General features: G+C 41.2%; 1 protein-coding gene across 2 annotated transcripts in view; it reads right to left on the reverse strand.

Annotated features, from left to right (window-relative positions):
• The window catches only part of LOC139735871 (general transcription factor IIH subunit 2-like), an 87,542-nt gene that overhangs the window by 31,683 nt on the left and 37,419 nt on the right, over nucleotides 1–18,440 (reverse strand). For both annotated transcript variants that reach the window (XM_071646618.1, XM_071646619.1), the window contains exons 8-11: nucleotides 15,538–15,628; nucleotides 13,769–13,856; nucleotides 7,357–7,433; nucleotides 2,797–2,827 (exon numbers count right to left, since the gene is read on the reverse strand). In XM_071646618.1, the coding sequence (XP_071502719.1) occupies nucleotides 2,797–2,827; nucleotides 7,357–7,433; nucleotides 13,769–13,856; nucleotides 15,538–15,628 (287 nt within the window). The remainder of the gene's footprint in view (nucleotides 1–2,796; nucleotides 2,828–7,356; nucleotides 7,434–13,768; nucleotides 13,857–15,537; nucleotides 15,629–18,440) is intronic.

Raw genomic sequence — 18,440 nt, forward strand, 5'->3', positions numbered from 1 at the left:
CACCACACTTCATCACAACAAACAAGTGCACATGTAGAGTGTATGTTACAGGAGACAATGACCCTGAGGTCACTCTGCCAAGGGGGGAAAGACTACAGTGTGCAAGTCAACACATTTTGCTCAGTCCTGATTATGTCTACTAAGGCGAGGTTGTCTGTATATGAAAATTCTTGGCATTTTGGTAGACACTCTTTATACTGTCATTGCAGATGATTTGTGCATACATGCTTTCACACTCTAATGATGTGATGCTTTGCCTACAAATTGTGTTAAAAAATCCGAACAAAACACAAATTTCACTCTGAATCTTGCTGCCAATTGTGATTTACAATTAACGTATGCAGGCCTGGCGATGCGGTGCAATTAATTCTGCGAAAAGGGACATACTGTAAAAGTGGATATTTTCGTATGACTAATTCTTCGTGCTCGGCCGGATAAGAAGAGCTACGCATTATTTCAATTCCGCGAATCAAGACATCAACTACTGGAACATATGGCACGTAAAAATATTTGCATGCTTTTATTTTTGCGCTAATTTCTCGTTGCACGATAATTTCAACACTGCGAAAATTTCCACTATTACGGTAAGCTTTTGAATTCATAACGGTCATTGAAGCACAGTGCGGAGCGAAGGACAAAATCTCTCTGAAGTTCACCTCCTCATATCTCCCTTATTTTATCACCAAATTCCTTGAAATTTCACACATACAATTGTAATTATATCTAATATGGATATGTCATCCTTCATATGATTTTTGGGCAAAAATGCTGATGTATCTTTCAAGATATGTGTATTTTTCTGTTTGAGTTGACTGTGGGAAAGGGTTACGATTATTTCCCCACAGAAGTCTGTGTCAGCATGAATATACATTTCATTAACATATTGCTACTAGCCTGTATACACCAGATTCACTACCTGTGAGGTTTTGTGATTGTGCAATTAGTAGTAAGGTTAAAATCAGAGCAAAAAGACAACCAAATTTAGGAGAAAATACTGGCCATACATAACTAGATCATCCTCCTGCGCATGCGTTCTCTATTGGTCAGCACATGCTTAGCCAATCAGTGGTGTCAGGTTCTATGCACAGTGACAGGGTTTGGATTCGGTCCACAGGGTGGTGAGTGGGCGAGAGACAAACCCTGCAATGTCCTTTTACTGTTTCATGCAGCACGAAAACCGATACATCGGACTGCGTACTGTTTATGTTATGGATTTTACATGAGTCAGAAATGACAGTGATCTCGTTTTTTTCCTGACATAACCGTGCAACAAATATTACAGGAAAGATATGTGGAACACAGTATGGCCATACTACCACAAGTCATATACAAAAGTTTCATTATTGGGCAATAAAGAAAAATGTGAAAAATTTAAAATCTAAAGGCCGTGTCACACCAGCCTTGCGTGCAACTTGCAAAGAACACTTTTGACTACCCGGAGGTCCCCGTAGATATCCGCACATGACAGTACCTAGCATGTATCTCAAAAGTAGTCGCCCGGAGGTGCGCACGCATATTTTTTTACCCGCAACCGTGTTTAGGGTCTGTCACACCTTTCCGGGCAAGCTACTCGGGCTTGTTACATGTAGGGATTTTCTAGCATACCGGACATTCCTGAGGGCGGAAAAGGATTTGTGCGAGTCAGCGCATGTGTCTTACTTGCTGGACGTGTTATACTTGCGAGTATACTGTGTGACCTTTGTACCAGTCGCGTGGGGGCTGACAACTTAGTGAAGGAATTCCTCTAATGGAATGGCTGAAATCTCACAGAATTTCATTATCTTGGCTGCATACGGGACTGCGAAGTACCTGCGTGAGAATTGCCTGGAAAGTACTGCCGCTAAGAGTCTCCTACTGGCGTTCTGCCTGGACCTCTACGGGCATTCCCGCGACTCACCCGGAAAAAGTTTTGGTCATGCTCAAAACTTGGCTGCGGTTAAATCGGACTTGCGTGAGCACCTCCGGGCAACTACGCGCTAGATACTGTCAGGTGCGGACCAACTGCGGAGAGCTCCTTGGAGTAAATTTGTTTCCCCGCAAGTCAAGCCGCAGAAGTTCCCCCGTACGGTATGACAAGGCATGAATGAAAATTGCAAACATTCTTGTTCGCCCGCTGAAAATCTTCTACATGCTGGAAACTACCTCCTCGCCACAAGCCCGCGTTATGGTGTGACACGGCCTTAAATAATAATCTAGAATCTAAAAACACACTTTTTTTAGAGACCAAACTGTCTTCTTTGGAGGCCAAGTGTTGACGTTACTTTCACAGGTTTATCCTCAATAAAATGCAAACTATCTAGCATTGCAAGTTAGAGAATAGTTTCTCCTTCAATTTGCTGTATAGATTTTATCATTTGATGGCTTCTGAGGAGAGATATTGTGATTGTCCTGCAACACTTCTCCAGCGGTTTCGCGCACACAAGCTGTTTACTTTATACAAATGAGGCTTCCAGGTTGTATGCTTTGGCTGAGTTAATTGCACCGCATCGTCGCACCTGTATGGCAAAATGGTGGCAATTAAAAAAAAAACAACAACAAAAAAAGAGTCAGTGGTAAGCACAGGATCAAAGAACTAATTAAAATGTTCACTCTTCTTTCCTATTTCCTTGCTCAGGTTCTTTTCAACTTTGTATACAGATAAGCATTTACAATCATAACATCATTTGCAAATTCTACATCTATAGACAAAACTTGCTAATATAAATAAAGGCATGCAAGGGTCTTCACAAATTCATTTGGTGGGGTAAGCATAAATGATGAGTGGACAAAACTAGACTGTAAGTCAGATAAACTCACCCATTCTTATAGGAGATGGTTCTGTGTTCATCTGCAAAGAAAAGTGTAGGTTCGTATTAGTCACAAATGTTGGTTAGAACTGACTGAAATCATAAATGTGCAGGAAACACTCTTACTTTCATTTTGTTGTCTCCTCTTGGTACACCAGGTTAGGGCTCGCTGCTTTTTGAGCCCCTCCCCCCCCCCCCCCCAATGTTGTTGCTACTGTATTTCACTCTTTTCTTTCTTTATCCCTCTGTTGTTCCACATCTTGTTTGATGTTGCCTCCCCATTCATCCTTATCCTTTACAGGTTGCCCCATGGTCTTTGGGATCATCACTGACCCTCCTCTGCCTTTTGTCTGTCTACCCTCCTGCTTTAATCCCCCTCCCTTTATTGTTGGGCCCCTTGCCCTTGACTTCCAACCCACCCTTTTGCTTTCTTTGTTCTGTGTCACTAGCCCTCCCCTGACTGTTCTTATTGAGTGTAGTCCTTAAAACTGTTGTATGTGATTGCTTTCCCTGCCTGTTTGTCATTTTGCCTCTGACAAAGATTGCTACGGACTGCTGTACCGTTTTGTTCAGGGAAAGAAAAAGGTTGTGAACTTGAATAACACATGAGCTTTGAGAGCAATATTTGCCATTTTTTCTAGAAAGTGGACTGACACCATAAGTGTTTAAATGCAGTTTAAAATTATTCATTTTTGACCCACTGAGGACGGTTTGATTTTGTTACAACATGCATTTCCCATAGAATCTTGCCCGAGTGTACTGCTGGGGACTCGTCCTCAGTTGGTTAAGCAGGCCTCGAATTAACCGACGGCCACCGATGGCCATGGCCATCGGTGCCCCTCTCGTTGGCCGCAATGCCTTTTTTTCCTTGATCAAAGTTACGGCCAAAAAAAAAAAGTGCCCTTTTTCTTGTGGCAGTGGTGCCCTTTTAGAATGAAAGTTATTATTTATGACGTATGATATGCCCTTTCTCAAAGTCTACTCAAATATCATACCTTCAGTTCACTCGCGTCCCAATATATCTGATTCAAACTCAAAGTATCTTTCCGAGATACGAGACGACGTGTACGTACATGTGTCTACACCCGACCGGCTTTTACTGTTCCGACGACTGCCTCCGCAGCGCAGCGGCCATAGAGTTACTAGCTAGACAGCGGCAGGCCGGAGCAAGTGGTCGCAAGCCATGCTAAAAAAATGCCAGGCCTGTCGGACGGCTGCGAGCATTGCCATCTCTCTCGCTCTGCATTCATGCCCGCCCGACGCGACCCGCGCCAACACCGCATGCTCAAAGCAAAATGGCGCTGGAGGTGCTCCAAAGCGAGCTTGGCGTGTGCGTTGAGAACGTACTGTATTACAGAACCTATATCGTATTGCGTATGGCCTACTGCCTAACGTCGTCTGCTGCGGAGAGATCTTATGCGTGCGTGCGCTGCTGGAGTGTAGCAGCACGGTCGATAGCATACAGCTCTATGGGGCATTCACATCATGTATTTAAAAACACCCTACACGCCCTTTCGAATGTGGCCTTGGTGCCCCTCTGACTGACCTAAGTACCCTGGCCTCTTGGAAAAAGTGCCCTTTTCTAAATGGCCTTGCCCCTCCAAAATCCTATTTCGAGGCCTGGTTAAGGTTTATGGGGATGTGGTATTGGGTCCTATTTTATATATTACTGCAAAGCTAAGAGTCTATAGAATTCACATACAGGCCTAAATAAAATTTCATTTTTCGCCACTTTTGACTCATTTCGACAAAGCGTGTCACATATTTATTCATTTATAAACTGTTGATCTTATGCCGGATCTTTCTACACAAACTACGTATAGGGGTAGAAAATGAAAGAACAAGTTTTTGGAATGTATGCCAACAGTGTAAATTTACAACAGCATGTTACTTTAATACATTTCCAAATGCTGATATTTCGAAAAAGTACCAAACACATTTAGTATGATCTGATTTTATTCATTTTCATATCACTTCAGTTCTCAAATGAATTTTGATTATTTCAATTCTTTCTGAACTGTTCCATACATGACGAAGATGGAATAGGTGTCACAGGATTAGAAATTCAACCCGGCCATAAACCTTTGAAATTTGCATTTACAATACGCAAAAAGATTTTCAGAAGAGAGATAGGGAACGCATTTTCGATATGATGCATATGTGTAAACAACGAAAAGACTGCTCATAGGTTTGATTACCGTATTCGCCAGCGATAAGGCCGCAGCTCCACATGCATCCTGACTTTGGTGATAAAAAGTAGGAAAAAATATAGGAGTTTTGTTTTGATCCAAACTTCAGTACTTGTCTACATTATATTTCTGAAAAATTTTGTTATTTTTTTCCGTTTTTCCATGGGTTTTCTAACAATAATTAATATTTGTTCGATATTAAGTTTTTCCGGTTGATGCAAACTTCGTGTCAGGATTTTGAATGATTATTTCTGTGTAGGGCTCTAATGTAAAGAATGACTGAGTGTGTGTTCAACATTCACACGCACTATTCAATAGCCTAGTACCAGTTTGTCTTCATTCACACACACTGTACTATTCTATAGCAAGCATTGCAGAGATGGACGATAAGTGTCATTGTGTGATTTGTGCAGGATTGCAATCGCCACAGTGGTTGTGCACATTAATTTGTAATTGTGCTGTGCTTTCTTTTTAAACTTTTGTTGAATTGGCACCATGAGAGTGGTAAGTAGGTAGTGAAAAAAAAAAGTTACCACTTGACTGCAGATCATAGCATCGTCTGTAAGGTTGATTCCTCAATATTCCTCAATATGGTTATCCAACTACATGAAAACCAGCAAAGGCCGGGTTAGATATAACAGCGATTATTCTGAACCCTTCCCAATTGACAATGGCGCAAAGCAAGGCTGCGTTCTTGCACCAACCCTGTTTACCATCTTCTTCAGTATGATGCTCAAAGAAGCCATGGAAGAGTTCAATAATGAAGATGCTGTTTACATCCGGTACCGCACAGATGGCAGTCTATTCAATCTGAGACGTCTGCAAGCTCACACCAAGACGCATGAGCTACTCATCCGTGAGCTACTCTTCGCAGATGATGCCGCTCTTCTTGCTCATTCAGAGTCGGCTCTCCAGTGCTTAACGTCCTGCTTCGCAGTTACTGCTAAAGCGTTTGTCGGCTCCTAGACAGGATTACCGGTCCCCCAACATCACAATTGGGCAAACAGAACTCAAAAGAGTTGATCAATTTACCTACTACCTCGGCAGCACCATCACATCCAACGCAAGGATCGACAAAGACATTGACAACAGACTTGCTAAGGCAAGCAGCACCTTTGGTAGACTGCACAACAGAGTCTGGAACAACCACCACCTGAAGAAACAGACTAAGATCAGTGTGTACAGAGCTGTTGTCATACCAACTCTCCTGTACGGCTCCGAGTCATGGGTCCTCTACCGGCACCAATTACACCTTCTTAAACGCTTCCACCAGCGATGCTTCCGCTCCATCTTAAACATCCACTGGAGTGACTTTGTCACCAACATCAAAGTACTTGAGCTGGCAAAGACTACAAGCATCGAAGCCACACTGATGAAAATCCAACTGCGCTGGGCTGGCCATGTCTCAAGAATGGAAGACCATCGCCTTCCGAAGGTTATGCTGTACGGTGAGCTCTCTTCTGGAGACCGAGACTGAGGTGCACCCACAAAGAGACTGCTTGAAGAGAACCTTGAGCACCTGCCACATTGACTACCAACAGTGGGCTGCTATCGCCTCTGATCGCACATTTTGGCGCCGTACTGTTCAACGAGCAACAGCCCCCTTTGAGGATGATCACAGGGCCCTGCTCAATAGAAAAAGACAACAGAGGAAAAACCCAACACCTAACACCAACCAACAGATTTTCCCATGCAACCGCTGCAACCGTGTCTGCCAGTCTCGCATCAGACTCGTCAGTCACTTACAAGCATGCAGCAAACGTGGACTTCCTTAATCTTCGTTAGCGAAGAAAAGCCACAGACAGGTAAGGTTGATTAATTCAGTGGTTGATATCACGTTGCTCCTCTGCACATTGCATAGTCCCATACATGATTCTGTGTGTTGGTTAAATTAGGTGATTATCTGAGCTGGAAAGACGATAATTTGCTTGGGCTGGTGTATAGGCTGCACCCTGACTTTACAGCTTTATTTTTGTGAGAAATAGTGCAGTCTTATTGCCGGCGAATACGGTAATCAATAAATGTCTTTATACTTACGTTTTTCTCTACTTATGATGTGTACAGTTATAATGAGGAACTGGATATAATGAGGTAATATCAGTGGTCCCAAGGACCTTGTTTGACAGGATTTTACTGTATAATGAAACCAAAACATACTTTTCCATGGTCTCTCTGGAAAAAAGAACTGTGGAAAGGAAAGTAGAAAAAAAAGTGCCAAATATAGAACTGAATATTAACCTTCTTATCTTGTGCATGAGGCTTGTTTTGATTTTCACAAAACATTGATAATTCTTAATATATCAATGCAAGAGAACACTAACTCCTGCCATGATCAATAATGCTTAAAGAATCAGATAATTATAAGAAGGCAAGATGCTTACCCTAGCTGGTGGAGGAACGGTGTGTTCAATCAAGAGCTCTTTGAAATGACTTTCATCAAGAATGACTCCATAAGTGCCTGCGATATGAATGGAAATAATTTATTGATTCAGTGACTGATCTCACCTCTATCAACAATAAACACAAATGCCAAACCTTATAAAAGTATAACAGATATTACTAGATGAACACATACATGTAAGATATAAATATTATAACTTTAACATTACATGAAGCCCAGGAAAAACTTGTCAATGCTCATTGATTATCACAGAGAGGTAAATAGAGAAGACATGCACAGAAATGACAGGAACAGATTCAGAGATACTAACATATGTAGGGCTTGGGGTTGGTCAGCTCTCTAGCACCCTCAAATAGGCACATGGGGCAGCACACAAGTTGCTTTGCCAAAATCTGCTGGCTAACTGACTTGTAGCTGGATTATAAGACCCCCTTTACAGTGCGAGGCTCGGCCGCGGCTCGGCCGCGGCCATGCCCAGCCCCGCTTCAGTGTAAACGCGCAAAAGGCCAAATGCGAGGCCAAAATTGGCCTCGCATTTGGCCTCGCTCTGGAGGTGGTCTCGGCCGCGGCCGGGCCCGGCCTTTTCTTGGTGTAAACGCAAACTAAGCCAAATGTGCGGCCAATTTCAGTCTGGCTTCCAAACCCTCTGCCTGTATCTTTCGCTATTCAGGATATTAACCCCCTCAACGTCGAAAACTAGTATAGTTTAAGGTGGTTTTGTCCTGCAAAGGATTCTTTCCTTCGGCAAAGGCCTTTGCCCGAACGGCGACTTTGTCGCCACGGAATTCATTTGGCAAATGGTCTGAAAACCAGACAATACCAAATTGCATTTGTTTACAAGCAGAGCGCCACTACGACAAAATATTGAAAGGTTTGAATCAAAAGCGCGGCCGAGCCCGGCAGTGTAAACGGACAAAATTGCGGGGCCCGGCCTCGCAATTGAGGCTGGGCTCGGCCGCGGCTTGGCCGCGGCTCGGCCCAGCCCCGCACTGTAAACGGGGTCTAAGAGAACTACAGCTGATTTTCAGCATGTTATATTTGAGCAATGATGAATTGGTTACAGTGGGTACAGAATCTCATCACTGATAGTGATTGGGGAAGGAATAAGAATGTTTTCAAAATTTATATACAATCACAATGAACAAGGATGACGACATAGCAGCTTCACCATAAGAATGCATGAGTGAGAGCTAAAGAAAGCAGGACAAATGACGAAAGCATGCATAAATTGTACACAGGTGACCTTCTTAAGCAAGTAGTATTGCAATGGACTGCATTGCTACATTTCTGAAATATAATGTGAGCCTCCTACTCATGAATTTTATGGTGAGCTCCAACTCATGCATTCATAAAGGCCGTGTCACACCAGCCTTGCGTGCGACTTGCAAAGAACACTTTTGACTACCCGGAGGTCCTCGTAGATATCCGCACATGACAGTACCTGGCATGTATCTCAAAAGTAGTCGCCCGGAGGTGCGCACGCATATTTTTTTACCCGCAACCGTGTTTAGGCCCTGTCACACCTTTCCGGGCAAGCTACTCGGGCTTGTTACGTGTAGGGATTTTCTAGCATACCGGACATTCCTGAGGGCGGAAAAGGATTTGTGCGAGTCAGCGCATGTGTCTTACTTGCTGGACGCGTTGATACTTGCGAGTATACCGTGTGACCTTTGTACCAGTCGCGTGGGGGCTGACAACTTAGTGAAGGAATTCCTCTAATGGAATGGCTGAAATCTCACAGAATTTCATTATCTTGGCTGCATACGGGACTGCGAAGTACCTGCGTGGGAATTGCCTGGAAAGTACTGCCGCTAAGGGTCTCCTACTGGCGTTCTGCGTGGACCTCTACGGGCATTCCCGCGACTCACCCGGAAAAAGTTTTGGTCATGCTCAAAACTTGGCTGCGGTTAAATCAGACTTGCGTGAGCACCTCCGGGCAACTACGCGCTAGATACTGTCAGGTGCGGACCAACTGCGGAGAGTTCCTTGGAGTAAATTTGTTTCCCCGCAAGTCAAGCCGCAGAAGTTCCCCCGTACGGTATGACAAGGCATGAATGAAAATTGCAAACATTCTTGTTCGCCCGCTGAAAATCTTCTACGTGCTGGAAACTACCTCCTCGCCACAAGCCCGCGTTATGGTGTGACACGGCCTTTAAATGGTGAAGCTGCTCCCTCATTCAGTGTACTTAGCACTAATGGCGTATTACCTATTCTGTTTATATGGAATCTTCCTATTTTTCTTATTCTTCTTTCTCTCTGACAAATTTTGTGAATGCAGTATCTCAACAATGACATGACCAATTAATGTGAAATTTTCAATCATTATAAAACATGTCAACATCTGGATAAAGAAATCTTTTCATAACGTCAACTTATCTGTGACGTCAACTAGGCGCCATTTTGTGATTTTGACATGATGTCAAACGATCGGTCATATCTTCATAACTAAATAACTAAATGTCATAACTTTATCATTTTTAGTGGACATCAAGTTTCAAGTGTCACCTGATCATCTCGCACAGAGCATATCAGTCAGGCATTCATGACGCTGCATTATGTGCACGTTAAAATTTTGAAATGGCTCAAAATGACTTCATGACCTATTTTCTCCACAGATTAAGGACATGGTGTGGGTGAAGTTCTCAACAGACAAGTTCATCGGAGAGCGTGGAAAAATCTGCTTCGAAGGAAAGACCACTTTGACCTGAAGTCAAACTAGTGCATTTGTTTTAGACATTTCCAGAAAGGAATGTACGCTCAAAGATCCTACACTATGTAGGATCTCTGGTACGATTTTCCAGAACCGCTAACTAGGAAGTATACATCCCAAAAGTGATCGATCACATATTGGTATTGTGAGGTGATATTGCGTGATATTGGCTATGATAGGGAGAATTAAAAAACGATGATGTCAAATGGAAAGACAACTGTCTAAAATACAGCAAATTCAAACGTGGATGCACATTAAGCAAAAATGACTGAGGTACGCACAAATAAGTGTCAGAAACATTATGTTATGAAATTAAATTTCACTGATCTGATTTCAAATGATGATATGATGACATCATTCTAATTCGTCTGAAATACTGATACTTGAAATGATATTTACAAATAATAAGCTTTTGGAATTTGCAATAAAAAAGGGTCACCCCTCATTCTGAGGAGCTATGGTAAAATTAAAGAAGCCTTTTCACTATATTTGTACATAGATACGCACATGGAATTATAGCTTTGGCGCACGCCCATAACTTTGCTAATGGTTAAGGTTAATCGGAAATCATTGGACATTATTACTGGATGTATCAGGAATCCAAATCACACAGAAAAAGTGCATTTCCTAATGCTACATTTACACTATGTGATCATAGCAGGACTGTTTGCCCAAAACGTAGCGCGCCACGGGTAGATGGGACATTCTCTTGTTTTTCCCCTCCATATTCCAGTCGTGTTCGCTCCAGTCCTCACTCTGGTGAACATGTAGCTATCAGATGCCTTTCTCACAGAGTCTGGTCGGGCTAGACTACACAATATTTTCTGTCGCATCCCACTACGGACCGCCTCCAAGTTTTGTTACAGCCTCTTACATGCCATCTCGTTTTGTTGCATTCACTCCATTTCATTATGGCCTACAAGGTTTCTCATTAGCACCGGGACTGCTGAGGCAAATTTTTTGACAGTTTAACAAGGAAAAGTAGAAATTACGCGGTGCGTAACATATGTCCCCGCCGGAAGTAGCATTTTGTAACAAAATGTGCAATATAGGTAAAAAATCAAGGTCAAAGGTCAAAGAAGTCAAAGGTCAAAATTCTGTGTAGAAGTTTTGAAGCCCTCACCTAGTGCCATCACATAAAGCAAATGGAATCGAAATTGGGTTAGAAATGGCGAAGGAGTAGCATTTTGTAGCCAATGTACAATATAGGTCAAAAATCAAGGTCAAAGGTCAACGAAGACAAAGGTCAAAATTCTGTGTAGAAGTTTTGAAGCCCTCACCTAGTGCTATCACATAAAGCAAACGGAATCGAAATCGGGTTAGAAATGGCGCAGGAGTAGCATTTTGTAGCAAAATGCACAATATAGGTCAAAAATCAAGGTCAAAGGTCAAAGAAGTCAAAGGTCAAAATTCTGTGTAGAAGTTTTGAAGCCCTCAACTAGTGCCATCATATAAAGCAAACGGAATCGAAATCGGGTTAAAAATGGCGAAGGAGTAGCATTTCGTAGCAAAATGTACAATATAGGTCAAAAATCAAGGTCAAAGGTCAAAGAAGTCAAAGGTCAAAATTCTGTGTAGAAGTTTTGAAGCCCTCACCTAGTGCCATCACATAAAGCAAACGGAATCGAAATCGGGTTAGAAATGGCGAAGGAGTAGCATTTTGTAGCAAAATGTACAATATAGGTCAAAAAATCAAGGTCAAAGGTCAAAGAAGTCAAAGGTCAAAATTCTGTGTAGAAGTTTTGAAGCCCTCACCTAGTGCCATCACATAAAGCAAACGGAATCGAAATCGGGTTAGAAATGGCGAAGGAGTAGCATTTTGTAGCAAAATGTACAATATAGGTCAAAGGTCAAGGTCAAAGGTCACGACTGAAATTCTGTGTAGAAGTTTCAAAGCTCCCATGTAGTGCTATCATATAAAGCAAACAGAATCAAAATTGGCTCATAAATGACAGAGAAGTAGCAAATTGAAGATTTTGATCACACACGACGACGCACACGGACGGACACACGGACGGACGGACACACGGACGGACGGACACACGGACGGACGGACACACGGACACACACACGTACGGAGCCCGTTTCATAGTCCCCTGCTCGAACTCGTTCGGCGGGGACAAAAATCTGACACAGCAATCACAGCCTGTCACATTTGCCTATCCCGTCCCACCATGTTGTCTCATGTCCATCCCCTTTTGTCCAAGGAGGCCTGGTGACTGTCCCGGCCGCCAGGAACATGGTGTAAACACAGCATTATTGCTCGGGCACATGAAACATTTTTGAAATGCTTAACCCTAACTAGGCCGGGCTATTTAGGTAGTTGATAGAGCCGGGGGGGGGGGGGCCTCCCAGGCCCCCCTCCAGATCTCAGCCGTCGACCGCGCGATCGCGACGAAAATTGGCACACACATTGCCTATGATGTAATCTAAAATACCATGAAGTTAATTTTTCAAAAAATCATCATTTATGCTAAATTATGCTAATTTATGCACGATGATGTATAAAACCAGACTATTTGGTATAAATCACAAAAAAAAGCTCAAAACAGGCACATTTTTTGTGTAAGTATTCTTTTTAGTGTCCTTAGCAAATGTAATCAAAAAAAATTGTGATATCAGAAAAAATTCTTAAGTATTTTATTGTTTTTTTGAATTTCTTATGTATTTCATTGTTTTTTCGACTTTATGTTTTTCATTGTTTTTTCGATGAAATTTGTCCGCGACATCGCTTCGAACAAGAAAATATGTTATTCATTGATTTTAATCAATAAAACACCAAAATAACCATGCTTTTATGAAATTTGCCAGTAAGCACAGTTTGCATTGAAATTGTACACGAATTAACGTTTTTGAGCAATTTTTGGTCCGACATGCGTGTTCATATTTATGCGTAACTTCGGAACCGCGCGCCCGGGCGTCGCAAATTTGGTGTCAAAAGATGCGGGAGACTCGAAAGAAAAAAGTCATGAAACGTCGCGGCGATAGCTTTTTGCGATTGCGATACATCGCGCGGAACGTCGAGGGGGGGGGGGGCCTCGGAGGCCCCCCCCCCCGGCCTAGTTAGGGTTAAAATATTCTGAAAAGCGTGTGTCATGATAGCTTAACTGATAAGCACAGTGTAAGAAGATCAGCCAATAAAGATATATATTTAGTTATCAAAATATGACTGATCATTTGATATCATCTCAAAATCACAAAATGGTGCCTAGATTACATCACAGACAATTCAACAATTAGCTTTCTTTATTTAGATATTGACAAGAGATAAGATGATGGAAAATTTCATGTTAATTGGTCAAGTCATTGTTGAGATATCACATTCATAAAATCTGTCAGAAAGAAAGAAGGAAAAGAAAAAAGGAAAGCGAGATTCCTTACAACACACTAAGTGATATGCTGGTACAACATGTAACTTTGTCCACTTATACTTTAATACATGTATACCTGTATGTCAAGCTTCATTTGGATACCTCAAATCTTTTGTAAGTTATGCCATTTACAATATTAAATAAAAAAGTAACATTGCAAAATATTGATGTCACTGTTTTTAATCATAAGCAGATATTCAAGATACACAAGTTTACAGATTTTATGTCTAGTAGAAAGTAACAGATTTTCTATGGGTTCTTATAGTAACAACAATGAATGTGATGGGAGCCATTTATCAGTAAGGACTCACCATGAGTTACTGTCGCTAATTTGCGGCACACTCTGACCTCAGCTGCTAAACCAATGACTGAGCAACGAATGCTGTGATCCCTCATAGCCTGAGTAGAAATCAATGGATTTACATGTGTGATGCAAATGTGGCCTTGTATGTCTTCATCATAAACATATATCTAATTCTATCTAATTCTTGCTGATCATGTGGACGTCAATCAAACATATTAAGTACACCTGTATGTGTAAGAGGTTTACTTGCATCATGACTTACAAGAGGATATAATGATACTCTTAGCCTTGTTTTTCCATAAGAATTAAAGAGCAATACATAGTACAGTGCTCACCTGTTAATTGGGAACCGCTTTTGTGGGAACCCCAGCTTAAGTGCAACAAAACTTGATATAACAAATTTTTCATGTGTTATTTCCACTGCTTAATCAGAACCAACCCCTTTATTGGGACAAATCTGGCTGAAACACTTCCAATTGTTCATGTCAATGTCTAAAATGATGAGTAAATCCCTGGAAATAATTGAAGGGATTTCATTTCCTTTTATACCAGACGGATTATTTTCTAACCAGATCCTGATAGATTATGCCGACTGCAGTCTAAACATTTGCTGTAGACAGTGAGATGCAATGCAGAGACGGTCTTATTGAGTGTCATCTTATTGTACGTTGTCAGCTTCTACTCATGCACTTTAATATACTGTATCACCCCTTCAGTCCTTGCGCCCCATATTCTCCCTGTTCATGCATAGTATACATGCATGCATTGTGTGGTTTGTGCGTGACAGCAGAACAGGGGTATGAATATGAGAAAATTGTGTTCAATAGTACGGAAGATGTTCATCATCGTGGTAGTAACTGGAAGAATAAAGCTAATCTTTTTTCTCACGAAGTGAGGTAAACACACACACACACACACACACACACACAAAGGAGTGTTTACCTGGCTTCGTGAGACAAAAGATTAGCTTCATTCTTTCAAAAATGTGTTGGTATGATCGTCACAACCGTCGATGTAATGTGCATGTTGTTACATGTTAAGCAGCATTTGAAATTTAGCATAGCTGCCTCTTTCTCTGCATTAATAGGGTAGGCATTGTGACTTGCTATGAACTTTGAACTCTAAAAGAGGGTTATTCTGTGGATCAAATGAATGAAGGTTTGTTCCGATGATGCATTTGCCAAAATTATGAGACTGTTGTGTCTTTTCTTATCGCTGTTTTGTGTCTGCGTGTCATAGCGTGCATGTATTTGTTGCTGTGGTTATCAGCAGGTTTGGTAACTGTGCATGGTTTAGTGTAATGGTTACATACTGCGCTTCATGTTGTGTGGTTTGCACGGGCCAATAGCGAGTACCGCTAATAAAACTGGAGAAAAACTTGTCTCTTGACCCCTCCTGATTAAGCAGTGAGCACTGTATGGTGATGATACCTCTGTTTTATGACGTGTAAATGCTCCATGCAGGGCTTTCTACGCCAGGTCTTGCCTGACTGCAGTAATAGCAGTATTATTGTTTTCATTATTCTCTCCACAGTTCCTGATCTTTTGAGATATTTACTATCTGGTGAAACATCATGCCTGATGTTCATGCTTGAATGATGGTAGGGAGAAACTAATTTTATGTAGGTGCAGTATTTCCATATAGCCCCATGTTCACTCTATGCAAGAGCTAGAACAAATTAAAGATGCCAACTTGTGGACTAAAGCTTCAACATCAAATCACAAGAGTGATTGCTATACAGGTGGTAAATATGAGGCAAGTATGAATAGTGCCTACCTGTATGGTGTCATGAATGTTGCCTGGGTCACATGATGTCAGGCTTCCCATGATGACCAGAACTTCTCTGCTAGCATGACCAGGCATGTGCCTACAAAGAGGGTAGGAGGGTAGAGTGAACATAAAATGTGTTTGGTCCCACATTATCATATGAGCACTTACATTTAATTCTGAGGAATACATTGAACTAATCTATTTTTGTTTTCTACATGTTGAGTGTGATATGCCTAATAAATACTGGTTCCGGAATAGAATAAAGGTGGAAATTGTGGTCTCCAAAACATCTACAATTCACAATCTACTATTGTACCATGGAAAAACAAACCTAACTACTAATTTTAGTTGTTGTTGTTGTCATATTACTTACTTCCCAGGTTCAATCTAGTATGTATATGATCAATTTTACCAGCTAACAAGAGACCCAGGGTCTCATGCTAACCCAAGTATTGTAAATTCACCTTTCATGCATTCTTACGAACTGCTACCTGAGAACATTGCAAACTTTTGGGGTGGGTAGGTTTGAGGGCTTCTAAGGGGGCATGGTGTCCATTTGTATATTCCATCACACTGGTAAAAATACCTGCCAAGTACACTGTACAGTCAACCTCGCATAAGTCGACATAATCGGGACTGAGCAAAACACGTCGACTTTCGCGAAAGTCGACTTACGCGTAAGTCGACATTTTGTCGACTTACATATGAAAACGAATCTCCCCTGTACAGAGTAAGATTTGGATCGTGATGCGGGTCGCTATCCAAATCTTACTCCCTTTGCCGTCGAAATATGCCTACTGTATCTAAGCAACTATCCTATTTTAGTTCATGAATGAATCTCGCGCGGATACAAGGTAACGACACGGCAAAATTGCCCAATCTCTAGAGAGATTTTGAGAGAGTGGGATCGGAAACCTTGGCCCGTTTCTAGAAATCTAATGTTTTAAACTTAATTTGTAACATCAAACGCAAATTCGCCAAATGGCATGTAACTTTGCGATTTAAATTCAAGTGAGTTGCTGAAAAGATATGCTTGTGATTTCGTATGATTCTGTCGACATGATTTTTCAGTGCCGACTGAGTTAAAACATGTATGATTTTCCTTCTCTAAGTCGCAATATTTGTTTTGCTTAAATTTCTATTGACATACTCTGAAAAAGAATTGTTCTCGCGCTCCGATTCGCAACAGTACCACTCTGTACGGCGGCGCGGACCCGTCTGAAAAAAGGAAAATGTGTTAATCCGAAAACAACATTTAATTTTTGGATTAACTAACCTTCGTAAAAACATATCTCTTTCCATTGTCAGACTAATTAAACTTTGGACTGAGATTTAAACCTTCAGCATAGCGAACTGCAACAATTTGTTACCATTTTTTCATTGATATTTCGTGAAGTTGCATGCGTTTCAGTAGTTTGAAATATGTAAATGTTGCGATGTCTTTCCCCTGCTACTACAGTAAGTTCAGTCAGGGTGAAAATTCTGTTTTATTTTAATTTTGCGTACGAAATAAAAAAGAAAATGCAAGTCTTTTCAACAACGCACTTGCATTGATATGTAGAGGTGCGTTTAAACGCAGTTTCTAGTTTCATACCAAAAACGTCTTTTCTGCAACGTCCTTGCGTTTTGAACTTGATTTTTAGAATTGCATTTAAACGCAATTGAGTGTTAGTTCATACGACTTTCTAGTTTCATATGATTATCAAACGCAAGTAAGTCTTTTCAGCGTTGCATGTGATTTGATCAGCTGGTCTTGCATTTGATTTCTAGAGTTGTGTTTGGGAACGCAATTGACTTTCAGTTTCGTACAATCTAGTTTCTTATGATTATCAAACGCAAGTCTTTTCAGCAACGCACTTGTGTTTTTAAATGGAAAGTTGCGTGTGATTTGATGAACTTGCAAGTGATTTTTAGACATGCGTTTTAAAACGCAATTGTGTTTTAGTTTCGTACAATTTTCTAGTTTCGTATGATTAGCAAACACAAGTCTTTCAGCGTTGCGTGTGATTTGATGGACTTGCATTTGATTTTAAGTTGCGTTTAAACGTAATTGAGTTTCGGTTTCGTACAATTTTCAAGTTTCATATGATTATCAAACGCAAGTCTTTTCAGCAACGTATGTACTTGCGTTTAAACGCAAAGTTGCGTGTGATGTGATTCCTTTTCCTTTTGATTTTTTGAGTTGCAATTAATTAAATGCGAAGTTTCTAAAAACGGGCCCAGGTTTCTAATCCCGCTTCAGAATAATTAACATTAGAACATTCGGATTAACAAAAACGCCTATTTCATGTTCGGATAACGAATAGTTCTACTAAGACCTGGATGTACAAAATTTGTGTGTTTTGAGAGTAACGATCGAACCTCATTGCATTTTCGGATAAACAAAATCACCCTTAACAAACATATCCTGCGAGATGCATGAACAAATGATGAGCGTGCAGAGAGGTGTGATACTGTATAAGTATATTTGACAAAAATTGTATACATTACTGACTGTCATCACACAAAATATCTTGTTGACTTAGCTTAGAAGGCAAGTGCACATCCCACTGTACAATGCATGTAATTCTAAACGAGATAAAGAGTGAGAAAAAAATTGTTCAAGAACAACTTCCCGTTGCACCCTCATTGGACCATGGAGCTTTAGCTCCACGTTTGCACCGTAAGTTGCATCACGCTGATATAACTGCACCAAACGATACACACAGACACAAACACTCAGAAAGAGAGAGGGAAAAAAGGGAGAAAGTGAATTACCTTGGGTAATGCGTGTATTACTCGAGTGTAAATGAGTGTATGCCCTTTATATTCAGGCGTACAAAACAACGGATGCATGACGCGAATGGTCTAGTGAGTGGGAAAACAATTCTTTTTCAGAGAATGGCGATAAGAATTTGAGCTAAAAATTA

Source organism: Diadema antillarum, unplaced genomic scaffold, assembly GCF_040938485.1.
Source record: "Diadema antillarum isolate AM-2024a unplaced genomic scaffold, OU_Dant_1.0 seq00000604_RagTag, whole genome shotgun sequence".
Lineage (NCBI taxonomy): Eukaryota > Metazoa > Echinodermata > Echinoidea > Diadematoida > Diadematidae > Diadema > Diadema antillarum.